We start from the raw sequence: 21,683 nt of genomic DNA, 5'->3' as shown, positions 1-21,683 counted from the left end.
ATATTGTTCATCTCGATGCTTTCATTAAGTCCCATTGGGAAGAAGGTGTTCAGTGAACAGATCCAATAAGCTTCTCTTTTACTGAGACAATTGAATCTATCTCCTCCTCTAGGGGTTTTATCAATATGTTCTATACCCTGGATATATCAATATGTTCTATACCCATCGGTACTTTTCACTCTAACAACAAAGCATAACAAAACATCTCTACTCCTGAGGGAGAAATAAAGTATATTATAAAGTACATGTGTGTGTAGCTTTAACAATAAGCATACTGAGGTACTACATGAAAATAAAATTTCTAAGAGAAAAAAAAACAAGTTTTTTTTCAGTATAATATGCACAACAATAAATAAAAGAAAAAAATAGTGGTTGATTGCATTCAATCTTGTATGAACCACACGAGTGGCCCCGTATCAATATATAATATATAATTTTCTCTCATAAAAACCCTGTTTTAATCAAAGCCTGCAGCACCCGGTGGGGAAGCCAGCAGGGGGATAAGGCCTAACCTACAGGTTAGGCCTTATCCCCCTGCTGGCTTCCCCATCGCCCAGCCCCAGGGTGCCATTTCAGTGAATGTTCCCGCCCTGGAGCTGCATATCTCTCCCTCACTCCCTGTCAGCCGCCATCACAACGGAGCTGCGCTGTTCCTGGGACTGCTGGGGCAAATCCTCCTCTGTAAAGCCGCCTGCTCGCCAGCACTGTGCATTTTACAGGGCACTTAAGTATTCTACCTGTCAAGGGACAGTGTTAGTTAAGAAAGAGTGCATACATTCAGGGCTGTGTGGTACAAACACCCTGTGATATACATCCAGTATCTACTGAGCTTTGTTATATCTACTGTTTACATATATAGCTATACTGAGTATTACTTTGTATTGCTAGTCCAGTGCAGTTTTATGGTGTATAATTTCTGTATGGTACGCTTGTGACTATATATGAGTGTGTGCATGTAGCTGCTGCGTGGCTGCCATATCTGGTATTTCACTCCGCGTGCCACTCATATATTCTGTAACCTGAGGGGATAAGTGTGTCAGGTTTTCTAAATAAGTTAGGTATTTCACAAGATATACTTGCTGTGTATTTTTCTTTGTGATTTAAAGTCACCATATATCTCTTGAACTCCCGGTTTGTGCTGACAGGAAAGCCACACTACACTGGGAGTTCTTGCTAGGTATATCGCTGCTAAGAATTGTACCAGGTTGCCCAATATTGTGCTTCTTATTATATCAGCTACACGAGGAAACGGAGCTGGGGCTTCTCCCACATTGCGTGGTGGTGATGCCGTGGACATTTTGGAGGAAAATTTGGCAGCAGAGAGTTCAGGTTCAAGGGGTCCCTTACCCCCCAGTGGGTCTGTAGCATCGGGGGCAACAAATGACCCACCTTGGGCTACCTTTTCCACGCTGTTAAACATGCTTGTAACTAAACTGGTGCCCACCTGTGCCAATGCAGCAATTTATGGTCCCTGCAATTAATCCGTCATGGGCAGATCAAATCTCCACTCTGTTACAGCAATTGAAATGGTCACTGACTAAATCTAAATCTCACTCTCGTCCACCTAAGACATCTTCTAAACGGGCCATTACCTCCTCACAATCCACTGCTATCCCGGACACATCCTCTGAGGAGGATGGTGCATATACCGACCCCACAGACACTGACTCAGATGCTTCTGATGGGGAAGGGAAGTCAATGGTGGATGTCCCTGATTTGATTAAGTCTATCAGGCTCATTCTTCAGGTCTCTGATGAACCTGAGCCTGAGGCTGTCTCTAAAAATCCGGACAGATTTAAACGAAAGAAGGTGGTTAAACAAGTTTTAACTCATTCTCAACACCTGGCTGACATACGTCAGGAATCTTGGGAAAATCCGGGAACGAAATTCACACCGCATAAGAGACTATTGGCTCACTATCCTCTCTCTGCGGAGCTATGTAAAAAATGGGAAACTCCTCCGCCTGTAGATTCTCATGTGGCACGCATGGTAGTTTCCTCTGCTCTGCCCGTAACTACCGTCACCTCTCTGAAGGAACCGACGGATAGACGTGTGGAGGGTTGTTTGAAAGCGATTTACACCCTAACGGGGGCTGTGCATAGGCCAACCATTGCAGAAACTTGGGCTACTGAAGCTGTTGAGGCGTGGGCTCAGTAACTAGAGGTGGAACTGCCTTCCAACGCATCTGAGCATGCTCGACAATGTCTCTCATATATTGCCACGGCTTCTCTGTACCTTAAGGAGGCGGCATCCGATGCCGGGGTGCTGGCGGCCAAGGCTGCTACTACGTCCTTCTTGGCTAGATGTATCCTTTGGTTGAGATCCTGGTCGGTGGATATGGATTCCAAGAAAACCCTGGAGGTGCTTCCTTTCAAGGGAACCATTCTCTTTGGAGAAGAGCTCAATAAGATTGTGGCTGATCTGGCTACTGCTTAAACAGCTTGCCTACCTAGTACGGCTCTTTCCACGCAGAAGGTTAAAAGTACTTTCCCTCGGACCTTTCGTCCTCCAGGTAAAGCAAAAGGTCAGGCGTACCCAAAGCAAGCTCGTGCTTCCAGACCTGCCCAGACCGAAGCGAGCCTGGGCTGCCCGTCAGCCTGCTTCCAAAACTGACAAGCCTGCCGCATGACGGGGCGGGCCTCCCTCTGGGGGATTCCAGGGTGGGGGCCGACTTCTAGGTTTTGCCCAGGAGTGGTTGAAGACCACTTCCGATGCCTGGATAAGGGAAGTCGTCACTCGAGGTTACGTCGTACCCTTCAAGAATCGTCCCCCTCATCGATTTTGCCTGACAGATGTTCCTCTGGACCCGACAAATGCAAACACTCTGCATTCGGTGGTACAATCCCTCCTGTCCACAGGAGTGGTAGTACAGGTGCCTCTGGCTCAGAGGGGCAAAGGGTACTATTCATCGCTGTTTCTAGTCCCGAAACCGAACAAGTCCTCGCAGCCCATTCTCAATCTGAAGTCCTTGAACAAGTATGTGCAGGTCTCCAAGTTTCCTATGGAAACTCTGCGCTCTGTTGTTCTGGCCTTAGAGCCTGGGGACTATATGGTCTCCCTGGACATACAGGATGCCTACCTGCATATTCCTATTGCAGTGTCTCATCAGCAGTACCTGAGGTTTGCGGTGGGCAACCTTCATTACCAATTTCGGTCGTTACCCTTTGCTTTGACACCGGCTTCCCGAGTTTTCACCAAAGTAATGGAGGTCATGACGGCTACACTCCGCCGTCAAGAGGTCAGGATCCTACCATACTTGGACTATTTGTTGATCCTGGCAAATTCCCCAGAACTTCTCCTGTGTCATCTAGATCTGACGGTCCAGTTCATGAAAGCACACGGGTGGCTGATCAACTGGAAGAATTCCTCCCTGGTTCCTGCTCGGAGCATGGTACACCTGGGAGCGTTATTGGACACTCACAACCAATGGTTGTTCTTGTCTCAGGAGAAGTCCTGAAGCTTCAGGACAGGATTCGATGCTTCCTATCTCGTCCGCAAGTTTCGATACATTCGGCAGTGCAAGTGCTAGGTCTCATGGTGTCGGCTTTCGACATGGTGGAGTATGCTCAATTCCATTCTCGCCCTCTGCAGAAGTTAATTCTGACCAAGTGGGACGGCCTGCCTCACCGGATCAGATCTCACATGATCTCCTTGTCTTCGGAGGTCCGCCTGTCACTGAGCTGGTGGCTTCGGGACCGTCAATTGAGCAGGGGCGGTCCCTTCTGGATATCCAACTGGGTCCTGGTGACGACGGAAGCCAGTCTGAGAGGTTGGGGCGCGGTGTTGGAACGACACTCTCTTCAGGGTCAGTGGACCAAGGAGGAGTCTCTACTCCCGATAAATATTCTGCAACTGCGGGCAGTGTTCAATGCGTTGACAATGGCCCAGCATCTAATACAGAACAGACCTGATCAAGTACAATCGGACAACGCTACCACGGTGGCATACATCAATCATTAAGGCGGCACTTGAAGCCGCATGGCATTGAGGGAAGTATTACGGATTCTTCAGTGGGCAGAACGCCATCTGCCGGCCATATCCGCAGTGTTCATTCCTGGGGGTCCTAAACTGGGAAGCGGACCTTCTCAGTCGTCAGTACGTACACGCCGGAGAATGGAGCCGCCATCCAGAGGTGTTTCAACTTCTCGTGGACAAGTGGGGCCTTCCAGATGTGAACCTGATGGCGTCTCGACACAATCACAAGGTTCCGGTCTTCGGAGCAAGGACAAGGGATCCTCAAGCAGCATTCGTGGATGTTCTGTCAATCCCATGGAACTTTCGACTGCCGTATGTGTTCCCTCCGGTATCACTCCTGCCCAGAGTAATATGGAAGTTCAAGCAATAAGGAGGAAACCTACTTCTGGTCGCTCCAGCGTGGCCCAGGCGGCACTGGTTCTCCGATCTACAGGGCCTCTCGTTGGATCGTTCCCTTCTACTTCCACAATGACCAGATCTCCTCGTTCAGGGCCCTTGTGTTTACCAGGACTTGGCCCGTCTGGCTTTGACGGCATGACTCCTGAGGGCCAAGGGTTTTTCTGAGGCCGTCGTTCAAACTATGTTCAAGGTCCGTAAGCCGGCTTCTGCTCGGATTTACCATAGGGTCTGGAATGCTTACTTTACTTGGTGTGCATCTCACAATCATGAAGTTTTCAAGTTTAGCACGGCCAAACTGTTGGCCTTCCTACAACAGGACCTGGACTTAGGCCTTCGTCTGGCCTCCCTCAAGGTTCACATTTCTGCCTTGTCGGTTTAATTTCAGAGAAAGATTGCTATCCTACCTGATGTTCATACATTCACTCAGGGCGTGTTACGGATTCAGCCTCCTTATGTGCCACCTGTGGCCCCTTGGGATCTGTCGGTGGTTCTGGAGGCCTTGCAAGAGTCTCCGTTTGAACCTCTTGCCTCTGCTGACCTTAAGTGGCTTTCCCTTAAGGTGCTATTCTTGCTGGCTATTGCTTCAGCTAGAAGGGTCTCGGACTTGGGTGCCTTATCCTGTAAGTCTCCGCATTTGATTTTTCACCGTGACCGGGCGGTTCTTAGAACTCGGCCAGGTTATTTACCCAAGGTGGTCTCTTCCTTCCACCTTAACCAGGAGATTGTGGTTCTGGCCTTTAACTCTCCTGAGTTGTCTTGCAAAGAGCGGTCTGTGGATGTGGTACGGGCTCACTGTGTCTATGTGAAGAGGACTTCCTCTGTTAGGAAATTTTCTTTTTGTACTGTTTGGTTTTCACAAACGTGGCTGGCCTGCTTCCAAGCAGACCTTGGCCAGATGGATTAGAATGGTGATTGCACATGCTTATGTACAGGCTGGTCGTCCAGCTCCTGCTACCATCAAAGCCCATTCTACTCGGTCGGTTGGACCTTCTTGGGCGGCTCACCTTGGTGCGACCCTTGAAAAATTGTGCAAGGCGGCTACGTAGTCCTCAGTGAGCACGTTCATAAGGTTCTATGCCTTCGATACTTCCGCCTCCCAGGATGCTTCCTTCGGATGCCGGGTTCTTGTGCCCGCTACAGTGCGTCCCTTCCCATAAGGAACTGCTTTAGGACATCCCCGATGTTAATCCTTGTGGAGCCCAGTGTACCCCGCAGCAGAAAACGAGATTTATGGTAAGAATATACCGTTGTTAAATCTCTTTCTGCGAGATATACTGGGCTCCACAAGGCGCCCACCCTGACGCACTTGGCTTCTTTGGGTTGGTATGGCATAGCCGCTGATACCGTCTCCTGTGTGGTGAGTGTGTGGTGTAATTGGCTACGAGCGATTGTCATCTTTAGTACCTGCTACTGCATTGGCTGGTTAACGAAACTGAGCTCCTGTGCACGGAGGCGGGGTTAAAGAGGAGGCGGCACTGTGCATCTTGGGAACAGTCAAAGCTTTGAGCCTGTTGGTGCCTAGGATCAAGATCCTACTCTACACCCCGATGTTAATCCTTATGGAGCCCAGTGTACTTTGCAGAAAGAGATTTAACAACGGTAAGTTCTTACCATAAATCTCGTTATCGCATATATTATTTTTTCCAGGTATATATATTCCTTTTTGATCTCTTTATATAAATATTCCTTTTTGAACTCTTTGTGTAGAGAGAGTCAAAGTGGTTCACTCAGCAGGGCTCTGGACTACAACACAGAGGGTCATAGGATTGAGACCCAGACAGAATGTGACATATTTTTTATTTAAATATCATATCAATTTAATTATTGTTTCTTGAAGAGAGTGGATATTATGTTTTGTCATAGACTAGTGGATTTTTATTTATTATATTTTTATTTTTATCAATAAATATGCAACATTGTTTTTCACCAATCATCCAATAATTATTCCCCATTGCCTACTAGTGATCAAGAAAAGGGTATAGTGAATCCAGAAAAAGAGTAACTACAATGAGACTCATGAGTAGAGCGGTTGAGTGTAATAGGGTGGTATCAGGTGACGCAACACAGATACGGTGACAAATGTAATCTCATTTACTGCATACAGTGTCCCGATACCAACAATTCACTCGACTTTAAAATCAAAATTTGACACTATAGAGAAGTTATCTATTTGGCGAACATCCGGAGGAAGAATTACGAGGGGAAAACAGGGGAGGGGGAAATTAAATAACACAGCAATACCCAGAATAAGTCTAAATAATAGTAGTAGTCCTCTTACTAGTGGCCCATATTACTTCTTACCCTCACCATCCCTTACAACAATATCTCCTTAGAGTAATAAAGCTAGATCATTACATATGAACATACATTAAGTATATATTCGTTAGAGTTAATTAGACTAGAAATGGCTAAGTTACTAAGCACAGTCAAATTCTATATAGTAGGAATCATATTCAAGGCAATAATTCATACGGAAAGAGCCCAAGGATACCATGATTGCTTTCCCCCTTTTCTTTTTTGATTTCCGTAAGTGGGCCCATTCAGGTGTACAGATAGAATGATTTTAAATATTGTTCATCTCGATGCTTTCATTAAGTCCCTTTGGGAAGAAGGTGTTCAGTGAACAGATCCAATAAGCTTCTCTTTTACTGAGACAATTGAATCTATCTCCTCCTCTAGGGGTTTTATCAATATGTTCTATACCCTGGATGGAAAGGACCTTTATATCTCCGTTATATTCCTTGTTGACATGTCTAGGAACGCTATGGGTAGTCACATTCTTAAGATTGAGTCTCCTATCTTCCAAGAATCTTGTGTTAAGCTATCGAGTGGTCCTACCAACATATTAGATACCACACATGCAAGTTAGTAGGAATATAACAAATGTGATTTGGCAGTGTATAGATCCTACAATATCAAATTTAATGTTTTTTATATCCTCAGGAGAGGAAAAATCATGGCTTTCATGTCTTACAAAGTTACGTGTAATACATCTCTGTTTCAAACATTTGTAACAACCACTTTTTGATTTAATCTTACTTGAACCACCAGAAGCTGATAATTGAGTCTATGGTTGGATCGAGATTACTAGGTGAGATCAGGGCTCTGTGGGGGCCATACTGTATCATCACTTCCAGGACTTCTTGTTCTTCTTGCATTTTGTTAATTGATAAAAATAAGCTATTATCACTTCTATTTTTTTTAAAGCATTCTTACTTTGCAGCATTTTTTTCCACACCTGCCTAAAACTTTTGCACAGTACTGTATATATACAGTACATATATCACACACCCTGAAAAACGCTCAGGGCTGCAGGCGTGGATCTCTGAACCAGCTGCTTCTCCCATGGGCAGCTTTACAGGGCTTGCTCATGAGTTAGTAGCTCCAAGCATTTTTGTGTTAATCCCTGAAGGAAAAATTGCAAAAAATTGTTTACAAAGAAATTTTGTGATCAATGTGTACAATATAAAATATACATCACAGTATTAGATGGCACTACTATCTTTGTAATCTTAGTTCTGCTAAGCAATAACAGACATCCACGTGAGCGAATCCGTGGGCAAATGCTAGTTTATAAATTAAAAAAAGGGTTTGGGGTTTTTTTTTATATCTTTTTTTTACTAAATTATCTATGTGACAGTTGCATGTTTTTTCTAAGATACAGCTAAACCTAACATACTGTAAGTATTTAACTATGAATGAATTGTAGCTTTCTGTGGTCTTGTCTATAAAGGTATATTAAAGCCTTGGAAACTTTGCGACAAGTAAGACTGAAACAAGGCCAGCGCGTAAAAGAGTGTCAAGCAGAACTTAAGTATCTGAAACAGAACAAAGAAAAAGCCCGGGAAATCAAAGACAACCTCCAGGGTAAAGAAGCACAGTTAGCAGCTTCCAGAGAAAATGTGAAGAGTATCGATAGCAAACTTGAGCCTCTCAAAGTAAGTTATACTAGTCATATATATCTTTCTTTAGAGGAATTATCAGGTTTGGGGAAAATATATTTTTGTCGGTGTGGTTTTTAGGGGTTTTTACCGGTCGGACTTTTAACACAAGGTTATCAATGGCAAATAGCATGCAACTGAGTAAACACACACGATCAGATTATGAAGTAAAATATAAGCAGATAGCAGTTAATTAAAATAATAATGTTTAACAGCTATACCTGTATAAGCAAATAATGGTTTCCCGCCGCTAATAGGATCACCCAGGGCTATCAAATTAGCCCCGATGCTGGCACTTAATGGGGACTATGTTTCGGGTGCCTCAGGTACCTGATGCATAGTCCGTGATAAGAGGCCGCCGGAGCAGCGAAAACACATGGGTCCGAGTGAGGGTCCAGTTTTGGACAAACAAAACAGCCTCTAATTGGATACCGCAATAATGACCAGTGGTCAAACATCGCGATATCCAGCTGTTTTGATAGTCCGAAGCGACATCTGGGCTAATAGGATACCACCCTTAATGTATACAAATGTATATTATACATATATTTATGATCTATTTACTATTAGCGAAAGGGGGCAGCATTTCCTCAAATATGGTTATTGGCAAAATTGCTTATTCAGCTATTTACTGAATAACCATTGTAAGAACAAATATGGTTATTGGCAAAATTACTTATTCAGCTATTTACTGAATAACCATTGTTAGAACATATGTGGATAGCAACATTTAAACAGATTTTTGATACAAATATAAAAGCAGACAATGGCACATAGTCTTAGATTATGCAGCTAAAGAGAAATAAGTAATAGAAAATATCTTTGGCGCTACCACCTTTATATTGATTAATAATGGAAAAGTCTATAGGAATGTCCCATAGTCAACCTCTGTATCAATATGGATAAATAACGGTTATGTGACTTTTATAATTTCTGCCATCTTGTACTGTTTTACATGCATATGGAACTAGAAAGTGCCCTTTTACACATATTCTGATTTTAGTGGAATTAACTTTCATTTATCTTCTAACCAGCTGCATAATCTAAACAAAACAAAAAGGACTAGAAAATAGCGCTTGATGGAAAAAAGCAGCCTAGATATATTCTAGTGATTCCCAATCACCAATATAGAACTAAAGAGAAATAAGTAATAGAAAATATCTTTGGCGCTACCACCTTTATATTGATTAATAATGGAAAAGTCTATAGGAATGTCCCATGAGCTTTCTCTGTAACTGAATTTTGATCTTGCTGTCTTCCAAATTTCTTCAGATCTTGAAATTCCTTATGGATAGGTGTATATATAAACAGAGGAAAGAAGAATATATAGTGTAGTATTTTTTTAAAATAAGTTCAAATTTATTTTAGATAACACAAAAGGTAAAAAACATTTAAAAAGAATTTTTCTTCCATCCAATAAAATTCTTCCATCCAATAAAATCCCTGCCTGGTCCAGCTGCCGGTGTTTTGCCTGGAGGGAGTAAGGAGGAATTCCGGAGACTCCAATTTTGTGCTCTTTCCATTGCTCCATGCTGGGAGCTTGACACGGTACGGTTCCAATCATATACATAAAACACAGAATTTTATTGGATGGAAGAAAAATTATTTTTAAATGTTTTTTACCTTTTTTGTTATCTAAAATAAATTTGAACTTATTTTAAAAAAATACTACACTATATTTCTCTGACGTCCTAGTGGATGCTGGGAACTCCGAAAGGACCATGCGGAGCCGCTATTCCCCATGGTCCTTTCGGAGTGCCCAGCATCCACTACGGACTATGAGAAATAGAATTATCGGTAAGTAAATTCTTATTTTCTCTGACGTCCTAGTGGATGCTGGGCACTCCGAAAGGACCATGGGGAATAGCGGCTCCGCATGGTCCTTTCGGAGTTCCCAGCATCCACTACGGACTATGAGAAATAGAATTATCGGTAAGTAAATTCTTATTATTCTTCTTTCCTCTGTTTATATATACACCTATCCATAAGGAATTTCAAGATCTGAAGAAATTTGGAAGACAGCAAGATCAAAATTCAGTTACAGAGAAAGCTCATGGGACATTCCTATAGACTTTTCCATTATTAATCAATATAAAGGTGGTAGCGCCAAAGATATTTTCTATTACTTATTTCTCTTTAGTTCTATATTGGTGATTGGGAATCACTAGAATATATCTAGGCTGCTTTTTTCCACCAAGCGCCATTTTCTAGTCCTTTTTGTTTTGTTTAGATTATGCAGCTGGTTAGAAGATAAATGAAAGTTAATTCCATTAAAATCAGAATATGTGTAAAAGGGCACTTTCTAGTTCCATATGCATGTAAAACAGTACAAGATGGCAGAAATGATAAAAGTCACATAACCGTTATTTATCCATATTGATACAGAGGTTGACTCAGTTAACCTTGGATTCTGTGCCCTGTGCTTGCAGTTTAAAATTACACGCCTTTCGTGGGATATTTTCATGAAGCTCTCTCCCACTTCCCTAGCAATTCAATTAGAAATGGCAAGTCACAAATGTTGCGTGTTAATTCTGCATTGTGCAACCTACTGTATGTGAAGTACAAAAAAAGTGGAGAAATCATCCAGAGCCCCTCAATAAAGTGGAGAAGAAGATAGCAGCACAGACGGTGTAATGATAAGGATTACTGCCTCCCAGGATTGAGGCCTTGGGTTCAATTCCCACCATGGCCCTAACTGTGTGGAGTTTGTTTATTCTCCCTGTGCTTTGTGTGGGTTTCCTCTGGGTGCTCCTGTTTCCTCACACACTCCAAAAATATACAGTATTGGTAGGTTAATTGGCCTCTGAAAAATAATTAACTGAAGTGTATATGTGCCTAGAATTCACTGGAGGCTAGTCATAATTTATCCCATGACAAATAGTATCAGTAGTGAGAATATCACTAGGAGATGATGCTATAAATAAATTATTGTTGCAACATGAAACATATTGGATAAATACTTTACATACTCTATTTTAATACAAATCAGAAACTAAACCTGTTTTCTGCAGTGGGGTACACTGTGTTCCACAGGGAATACATCGGGGGTGTAGAGTTGGATCTTGATCCGAGGCACCAACAGGCTAAAGCTTTAATTGTTCCCAGGATGCATTGCACCGCCTCCTCTATAACCCCGCCTTCGGACACCGGAGCTCAGTTTGTAAGTTGGGGCCTGCAGAGCAGGTCACCTAACAGGGGGCTGCGCTAGGCAGCCCTGAAAAGAGCTTTTTTAGAAGACTTCAAGGGCCACAGCACTTTCTATGTCATTCTGACATTCTGTGCTGCGACTCCATCACCTCCCCTGCAGCGCTGCATACTCCCACGGCCGGTTCCCGGGTACTTGCAGCGGAGGCGCACCATAGGCACACCGCCGCTGGCGCTCTCCAGGATCACGTGGCTGCACATCAGGGAGGAGGTAAGAGGGTCCACCAGGCGGGACCTGCCGGTAAATCTCATTCCGGTCGCGTTCCCAGGAGACTGACTGCGGCGCTGGCGTGGACACTGTACTTCACAGGGACCCCACTATATCCACCAGGGCAAGGGAGCACAGGTCGGATTTTAAGAAATCCATGTTACATAGGCTCCACAGTACCCGGTGGTGAGGACCAGCAGAGGGGATAAGGCGCTCACCTGTAGCCCCACCCCCAGCTCCAGGCACCATCTACTGCTGGTGTACCCACCCTGGAGCTGCTTATCACTCTCCCTCGCTCCCTGACTGAGATTTCGGTGCCATTTTCTCACATAGATGCATCTGGTCTCCGGGATTGCTGGGCTAAGTCTCCCTTGTAAATCCGCCTGCATCATCAGCGCTGGGATTTTGCAGTCATTTAAGTATTCTACATGTAATTTTAGACAGTGTTAGTTAAGAACAAGTGTGCTTCTGCCTGAACATTTAGTATGTGTTCTGAGAAGATATACATCCAGTATCTACTGTGCATTGTTTTATCTGTTTATATATTTATATGTGTGTGTGATTTTACTAGTCCAGTGCAGTTTTAATGTTTGTCTGAATTAATTTCTGCATTGTAACTGTGACTGGGTGTGCCTGTAGCTGCTGTGTGGATTTCATTAGTGTATCCCACCTATTTCTATCACTGTATTCTGTACCCTGGGGGGCTAGTTGCGTCAGGGTCTCATATAGTGTTACACAGTATATACTATTTAGTGTGTTTTACTGTTTGTTTCAGTCACATTATAATGCTTTAATCCTCTGTTTGTCACATAACATAAGGGGGTTATTTGCAGGTGTTGTTTTTGTCTGGCTATTTTGTACTGTTTAGCTCTGCGGCTACATCTGCTATCATATCTACCACGCAGGGCGGGAAATCCGCGGACGCTTCTGCATCATGCAGGGCGTGCACCACGGATTTCCCTGAGGGGAAAGTTATAACTGATGGTTTGTGTACTGGGTGCCATACATCTCCCAGTCACCCCGCAGCTCCCGCAGTCACTCAGGAGCCACCTTGGCAAGCATTCTCCGGTATGTTGCATACGCTGGTGTCACGTCTTACACCCCCTGTGGGACCTCCTGTGCCATTGCAATCACATATTGTCTCTGTAATTAACCCACCCTGGGCAGACACTCTGTCTACCCAGATACAACAATTAAATCAATCTTTGGTGGTACAAAAGGCTACCTCACGCCCCCGCTGGGGTCAAGAGGTCATCTGAGCGGGCCGCTTCCTCCTCACAATACACTACTATTTCGGATAATTCTTCTGATGAGGATGGGGAATATACTGATCCGTCAGACACGGATAGAGTCGCTTCTGACGAGGAACCTACAACTCAGGTTGATGTTGCTGACCTATTGGAGGCTATTAAACTGATTCTACAAATTGATAATGAGGTAGTTCCCACTGCTGCATCTAAGAAACCTGATAAGGTCAAACGTCAGAAGGTTACTAAAGTAGTCTTACCACATTCTGACCATTTAATTGACATACATCAGAAATCCTGGTCTTCTCCAGGAAAGAAATTCTCCCGATCTCAAAAGATGTTAGCTCGTTATCCTATCCCTGCGGAGTTGAGTAACAAGTGGGAAACACCACCGCCGGTGGACTCTCATGTCACCTGTCTTGTGGTATCGTCTACTCTGTCTGTCACCACTGTCACCTCACAGAAGGTAACCCACGGATTAGTGTGTGGAGGGATGCCTGAAGTCTATTTACTCCCTTACTGGTGCTGTACATAGACCCTCCTGGGCCGCAAAAGGAATTGAAGCATGGGTTCAGACATTAGAGGATGAGCTGCCTCAGGATATTTCTGACACTGCCAGACAATATCTGTCTCATTACCACCGCCTCCAACTATATTCAGGAGGCACCCTCTGAGGCAGGTGTAATGGCGGCCAAGGCGTCTACTACGTCTATACTGGGTCGCCGAATTCTGTGGTTAAGGTCCTGGAAGGTGGACCTAGACTCCAAAAATACCTTGGAGGTGCTCCCTTTTAATGGAGACATCCTATTTGGGGAGTATCTGAATAAGATTGTGACTGACTTGGCGTCTGCCAAGACTGCGTTTCTCCCAAGTATTAATCCTTCTGATCCGAAGGCTTCGAGTACCACTTTTCGTTCCTTTCGTTCTCCAGGAAAAGCGAAGTGTCAGACGTACCCGAGACAGGCTCGTACTTCCAAAGCCACTAAGCCCAAATCGAAACAATCCTGGGCCGCCCGTCAGCCTGCTTCTAAACAGGACAAGCCCGCTGCATGACGGGGCGGGCCTCCTCCTGGGGGATCCCATGGTGGGAGGCCGTCCTCTACAATTCGCCCAGGTCTGGTTAAAGACCTCTTCAGACGCATTGGTGCGAGAAGTTGTCTCTCACGGGTACGCAGTTTCTTTCAAGAGACGTCCCCCTCGCCAGTACTGCACGACAGTTCTTCCTTCGGATCCGTTGAAAGCACAGGCTCTACACCTGGTTGTACGATCCCTCCTGGACACAGGAGTGGTAGTACCGGTACCTCTGTTCCAGAGAGGCAGAGAATACTATTCGACTCTGTTTCTTGTCCCGAAACCCAATGGCTCCTTCCGGCCTATACTCAATCTCAAATCTTTGAACAAATTTGTGAGAGTGTCCAAATTCTGTATGGAAACCCTGTGCTCTATTGTGCTGGCCATGGAACCCGAGGACTATATGGTATCCCTGGACATACAGGATGCTTACCTGCATATACCAATTGCCATTTCTCACCAGCAATATCTGCGATTTGCTATTGGCAACCTATATTTCAGTTCCATGCTCTGCCATTTGGAGTAGCCATGGCCTCTCTGATTTTCACCAAGGTCATGGCCGTGATGACGGCCCTTCTCCGCCGTCAGGGTATCAGAATCCTGCCGTATCTGGATGACTTGTTGATCCTGGCGAACTTCCAAGAGGTTCTTCTCCGTCATCTGGAACGGATGGTCCAATTCCTGCAAGCCCACGGGTGGCTCATCAACTGGAAGAAGGCCTCGCTGGTCCCTGGTCGGAGCATGGTGCACCTGGCGGCACTGCTGGACACACACCGCCAAAGACTGTTTCTGTCTCCGGAGAAAGTCCTAAAACTTCAGGACATGCTTCCTTTCTCGCCCACGAGTGTCGATACACTCGGCGATGCAAGTACTAGGCCTCATGGTGTCGGCTTATGACATGATAGAGTATGCTCAATTTCATTCCCGCCCTCTGCAGAGGTTAATCCTTTCAAAGTGGGACGGCCTGCCTCATCGGCTCAGGTCTCAAATTATCTCCTTGACTCCGGAGGTTCGTCTATCACTGAGCTGGTGGCTACAGGACTGACAGTTGAGCAGGGGCCGTCCCTTTTGGATCCCCAACGGGGTCCTACTGACTACGGATGCCAGCCTGCGGGGTTGGGGCGCAGTGCTTGAGCAGCACTCTCTCCAGGGTTGGTGGACCAAGGAGGACTCTGTCCTCCGGATAAACATTCTGGAATTTCGGGCAGTGTTCAATGCCTTGACTCTTGCCCTGCCTCTGCTACAGAACAGGACTGTTCAAGTACAATCAGACAACGCCACCACGGTGGCATACATAAACCATCAAGGCGGCACTCGAAGACGCATGGCAATGATGGTAGTATCAAAAATCCTTTATTGGGCGGAAGTGTTCATTCCCGGAGCCGTCAACTGGGAAGCGGATGACTTCAGTCGTCCGGACGTTCACGCCGGAGAGTGGAGTCTTCATCCGGAAGTCTTTCAACTCCTAGTGGACAAGTGGGACATACCAGATGTAGACCTGATTGCGTCTCGACACAATCACCAGATTCCGGTCTTCGGATCAAGGACAAGGAATTCTCAAGCAGCGTTCGTGGACGCACTGGTAATTACATGGACCTTTTCGGCTGCCAGACGTGTTCCCTCCAGTGTCACACCTGCCCAGGGTACTACGGAAGTTCAAACAAGTAGTAAAAATACTACTTCTAGTCACTCCAGCGTGGCCCAGACGGCATTGGTTCTCAGACCTGCAGGGTCTATCGATAGAGCGTCCTCTTCTACTTCCACAACGCCCAGACCTCCTCGTTCATGGCCCTTGTGTCTACCCGGACCTGGCCAGGCTGGCTTTGGCGGCGTAGCTCTTGAAGCTTCACTCCTCAGGGCCACAGGATTCTCAGAGGCGGTTATCCAAACTATGCTGAAGGCCCGCAAATTGGCTTTGGCACGAATTTATTATAGGATCTGGAATTCTTACTTCACCTGATGTGCTGCTAAGAATTACGATGCATACAAATTCAGAACTGCCAGACTTTTGGCTTTTCTGCAACAAGGCCTAGACTTAGGCCTTCGTCTGGCCTCCCTCAAGGTTCATATATCTGCCTTGTCGGTGTTGTTTCAGAGGAAAATTGCGTCTCTACCTGACGTTCATACTTTCACTCAGGGTGTTTTATGGATTCAGCCTCCCTTTGTCCCTCCTGTGGCTCCACGGGATGTTGTCTTGAATGCTCTACAAGAGTCTCCATTTGAACCTCTTGAGTCTGTGGACCTTAAATGCCTTACGCTTAAGGTCGTGTTTCTGCTGGCTGTTGCCTCTGCTAGGAGGGTGTCGGACCTAGGCGCTTTGTCCTGTCGTCCACCCTTTCTGATTTTTCACTGTGACCGGGCAGTTCTTAGAACTCGCACTGGTTATCTACCTAAGGTGGTGTCATCTTTCCATCTTAACCAAGAGATTGTGGTTCTGGCTTTTATCTCTTCTGGTTTGTCCTCCAAAGAGCGGTCTTTGGATGTGGTACGGGCTCTCCATATTTACGTGGAGAGGATTGCCTCTATCATGAGGTCAGATACCCTTTTTGTTCTTTTTGGTTTTCACAAACGTGGCTGGCCTGTGAATAAGCAGACCTTGGCCAGATGGATTAGAATGGTGATTGCACAAGCCTATGCGCATGCTTGACTACCAGCTCCTGCTGCTATCAAAGCCAATTCTACTCTGTCTGTTGGACCTTCTTGGGCGTCCGCTGAACATTTGTGCAAGGCGGCTACGTGGTCCTCAGTGAACACGTTCATGAGGTTCTATGCCTTTGATACTTCCGCCTTCCAGGATGTTTCCTTTAGACGCCGGGTTCTTGTGCCCGCTACAGTGCCTCTCCTCCCATGTTTTCCCTGTGGTACCCCGCAGCAGAAAAGGAGATTTATGGTAGACTTACCATAGTTAAATCTCTTTCTGCGAGGTACACTGGGTTCCACAAGGCGCCCACACTGACGCACTTAGCTTCTTTGGGTTTGTATGGCATTAGCCGCTGGTCCCTTTTCCTGTCATGAGAATGTGATTCTATGTGACTAACATCTGCCGTCTCTTTTACCTGCTACTGCATTAGACTGGTTAACGAAACTGAGCTTCAGTGTCTGGAAGTGGGGTTATAGAGGAGGCGGTGCAATGCATCCTGGGAACAGTCAAAGCTTTAGCATGTTGATGCCTCGGATCAAGATCCAACTCTACACCCCCGATGTATTCCCTGTGGAATCCAATGTACCTCGCAGAAAGAGATATAACTATGGTAAGTCTACCATAAATCTCCTTTTCTCTTACGTCCTAGAGGATGCTGGGGACTCCGTAAGGACCATGGGGAATAGACGGGCTCCGCAGGAGACATGGGCACTAAAAAGAACTTTAGATATGGGTGTGCACTGGCTCCTCCCTCTATGCCCCTCCTCCAGACCTCAGTTTGACACTGTGCCCAGAGGAGACTGGGTGCATTACAGGGAGCTCTCCTGAGTTTTCTGAAAGAAAGAAATTTTGTTAGGTTTTTTATTTTCAGGGAGCCTGCTGGCAACAGGCTCCCTGCATCGAGGGACTGAGGGGAGAGAAGCAGACCTACTTAACTGCTAGGCTCTACTTCTTAGGCTACTGGACACCATTAGCTCCAGAGGGAGTCGGAACGCAGGTCTCTCCTAGCTGTTCGTCCCGGAGCCGCGCCGCCGTCCTCCTCACAGAGCCGGAAGATAGAAGCCGGGTGAGTATGAGAAGAAAGAAGACTTCAGAGGCGGCAGAAGACTTCGGATCTTCACTGAGGTAATTGCTCCCGCACAACACACACACAGCAGGCACTGTAAGGGTGCAGGACGCAGGGGGGCGCCCTGGGCAGCAATTAAACCTCTGGTCTGGCAAAATCAGGACATATATGGGCTCTGCACTATATATAAGAGATCCCCCGCCAGTTTTTAAAAGAAATCAAGCGGGACCGAAGCCCGCCGCTGAGGGGGCGGAGCTTGATCCTCAGCACTCACCAGCGCCATTTTCTCCACAGCACACCGCTGAGAAGCTGGCTCCCTGGACTCTCCCCTGCTGAACACGGTGACAGAGGGTTTGAAAGAAGGGGGGGCCACATAATTTGGCACAGTGTTATATATGTATTAAAAGCGCTATCTGGGTACGTTTTTTCCCTGGGTCATTGGCGCTGGGTGTGTGCTGGCATACTCTCTCTCTGTCTCTCCAAAGGGCCTTGTGGGGGAACTGTCTCCAGATAAGAGAATTCCCTGAGTGTGTGGTGTGTCGGTACGCGTGTGTCGGCATGTCTGAAACGGAAGGCTCTTCTAGGGAGGAGGTGAGGCAAATGAGTGTGGTGTCTCCGTCGGCAACACCGACTCCTGACTAGTTGGATATGTGGAATGTTTTAAATGCAAATGTGAATTTATTGCACAAAAGGTTGGACAAAGCTGAGTCCAGGGAGTGTACAGGGAGTCAAACCCTGCCTTCCACTATGTCGCAGGGACCTTCTGGGTCTCAAAAGCGCCCACTATCCCAAATAGTAGACACTGATACCGACACGGATTCGGACTCCAGTGTCGACTACGATGATGCAAAGTTGCAGCCAAAATTGGGCAAAAGTATTCATTATATGATTATTGCAATAAAGGATGTGTTGCATATCACAGATGACCCCTCTGTCCCTGACACAAGGGTGCGCATGTATAAGAAAACGAAACCTGAGGTAACCTTTCCCCCATCTCATGAGGTGAACGAGTTATTTGAAAAGGCTTGGGAATCTCCAGACAAAAAACTGCAGATTCCCAAAAGGATTCTTATGGCGTATCCTTTCCCGGCTAAGGACAGGATACGGTGGGAATCCTCCCCAAGGGTGGACAAAGCGTTGACACGCTTATCCAAAAAGGTAGCGCTGCCATCTCAAGATACGGCAACCCTCAAGAATCCTGCTGATCGCAAGCAGGAGACTACCTTGAAGTCAATTTACACACATTCTGGTACCTTACTCAGCCCGGCGATAGCATCGGCTTGGGTTTGTAGCGCTGTAGCAGCGTGGACAGATACCTTATCTGCGGATATAGATACACTGGATAAGGAAACCATTTTATTGACCCTGGGTCATATTAAAGATGCTGTCCTATATATGAAAGATGCTCAGAGAGATATTGGCCTACTGGGTTCCAGAGTCAACGCTATGGCGATTTCTGCTAGACGAGTCCTATGGACCCGACAATGGACGGGTGATGCCGACTCGAAGAGGCATATGGAGGTTTTACCTCACAAGGGTGAGGAATTGTTTGGGGACGGTCTCTCGGACCTAGTTTCCACAGCTACGGCAGGTAAATCAGCTTTTTTGCCTTATGTTTCCTCACAGCCTAAGTAAACGCCACATTATCAGATGCAGTCCTTTCAGTCGCATAAACCCAAGAGAGTACGGGCAACGTCCTTTCTTGCCATAGGTAAGGGCATGGGGAAAAAGCTGCCAACCACAGCTAGTTCCCAGGAGCAGAAGTCCTCTCCGGCCTCTACAAAATCCACCGCATGATGCTGGGGCTCCGCTGAGGGAGTCCGCCCCAGTGGGGGCATGTCTTCGACTTTTCAGCAATATCTGGGTTCACTCACAGATGGATCCCTGGGCAATAGAAATTGTTTCCCAGGGTTACAAGCTGGAATTCGAAGAGGTGCCTCCTCGCCGGTTTTTCAAATCGGCCCTACCGGCTTCTCCCCCAGAGAGGGAGATAGTTTTAAATGCAATTCAAAAATTGTGTCTTCAACAGGTGGTGGTCAAAGTTCCCCTGCTTCAGCAGGGGATGGGGTATTACTCAACCCTGTTTGTAGTCCCGAAACCGGACGGTTCGGTCAGACCCATTTTAAATTTTAAATCCTTAAACCTATACTTAAAAAGGTTCAAGTTCAAGATGGAATCGTTCAGAGCGGTCATCGCCAGCCTGGAAGGGGGGGATTATATGGTGTCCCTGGACATAAAGGATGCATACCTTCATGTTCCCATATATCCACCTCATCAGGCCTTCCTGAGATTTGCGGTACAGGATTGTCATTACCAATTTCAGACGTTGCCGTTTGGGCTTTCCACGGCCCCGAGGATTTTCACCAAGGTAATGGCAGAAATGATGGTGCTCCTGCGCAAGCAGGGTGTCACAATTATCCCGTACTTGGACGATCTCCTAATAAAAGCGAGATCACAAGAGCAGTTGCTGAACAGCGTATCACTTTCACTGAAGGTGTTGCAACAGCACGGCTGGATTCTCAATATCCCGAAGTCACAGTTGGTTCCAACGACTCGTTTGCCTTTCTTAGGCATGATTCTGGATACGGACCAGAAAAGGGTTTATCTTCCGATAGAAAAGGCCCAAGAACTCATGAATCTGGTCAGGGACCTATTGAAGCCAAAAAAGGGTGTCAGTGCATCACTGCACTCGAGTTCTGGGAAAGATGGTGGCGTCTTACGAGGCCATTCCTTTCAGCAGGTTCCATGCGAGGACTTTCCAATGGGACCTTCTGGACAAGTGGTCCGGGTCACATCTACAGATTCATCAGATGATCACCCTGTCCCCCAGGGCCAGGGTATCTCTCCTGTGGTGGCTGAAGAGTGCTCACCTTCTAGAGGGTCGCAGGTTCGGCATTCAGGACTGGGCTCTGGTAACCACGGACGCGAGCCTCCGAGGTTGGGGAGCAGTCACACAGGGAAGAAACTTCCAAGGCCTCTGGTCAAGCCAGGAGGCTTGTCTTCACATCAACGTCCTGGAGTTGAGGGCCATATACAACGCCCTTCGTCAAGCGGAGAATTTGCTTCGCAACCTACCGGTTCTGATTCAGTCAGACAACATCACCGCAGTGGCTCATGTAAACCGCCAAGGCGGAACAAAGAGCAGAGTGGCAATGGCATAAGCCACCAGGATTCTTCGCTGGGCGGAAAATCATGTAAGCGCTCTGACAGCAGTTTTCATTCCGGGAGTGGACAACTGGGAAGCAGACTTCCTCAGCAGACACGATCTACATCCAGGAGAGTGGGGACTTCATCAGGAAGTCTTCACAGAGATTGCAAGTCAGTGGGGACTGCCTCAGATAGACATGATGGCGTCACGTCTCAATATAAAATTACAGAGGTATTGCGCCATGTCAAGGGACCCTCAGGCGGTGGCAGTGGACGCCCTGGTGACACCGTGGGTGTTCCAGTCGGTCTATGTGTTTCCTCCTCTTCCTCTCATCTCCAATGTATTGAGAATCATAAGAAGAAGAGGAGTACGGACAATTCTCATTGTTCCAGATTGTCCGCGAAGGGCCTGGTATCCGGATCTGCAGGAAATGCTCACAGAATATCCGTGGCCTCTTCCTCTCAGAAAGGACCTGTTACAACAGGGGCCCTGTCTGTTCCAAGACTTACCGCGGCTGCGTTTGACGGCATGGCGGTTGAACGCCGGATCCTAGCGGAAAAGGGCATTCCGGATGAGGTCATTCCTACTCTGATAAAGGCTAGGAAGGACGTGACAGCTAAACATTATCACAATATATGGCGGAAGTATGTATCTTGGTGTGAGTCCAGGAATGCTCCTCCGGAAGAATTCCATCTGGGCCGTTTCCTTCACTTCCTACAGACTGGAGTGTATTTGGGCCTAAAATTAGGCTCCATTAAGGTTCAGATTTCGGCCCTATCCATT

General features: G+C 46.4%; 1 protein-coding gene across 1 annotated transcript in view; it reads left to right on the top strand.

The window, feature by feature from the left end:
• RAD50 (RAD50 double strand break repair protein) overlaps window positions 1–21,683 on the top strand; it is a 442,933-nt gene that overhangs the window by 112,605 nt on the left and 308,645 nt on the right. Inside the window, exon 6 of the mRNA XM_063928180.1 lies at window positions 8,108–8,312. Coding sequence (XP_063784250.1) covers window positions 8,108–8,312 — 205 coding nt within the window. The remainder of the gene's footprint in view (window positions 1–8,107; window positions 8,313–21,683) is intronic.

Source organism: Pseudophryne corroboree, chromosome 6 (assembly GCF_028390025.1).
Source record: "Pseudophryne corroboree isolate aPseCor3 chromosome 6, aPseCor3.hap2, whole genome shotgun sequence".
Taxonomy (NCBI): Eukaryota; Metazoa; Chordata; class Amphibia; order Anura; family Myobatrachidae; genus Pseudophryne; species Pseudophryne corroboree.
The sequence above is the reverse complement of the archived record's forward strand: the minus strand, read 5'-3'. Positions and strand labels throughout refer to the sequence as shown.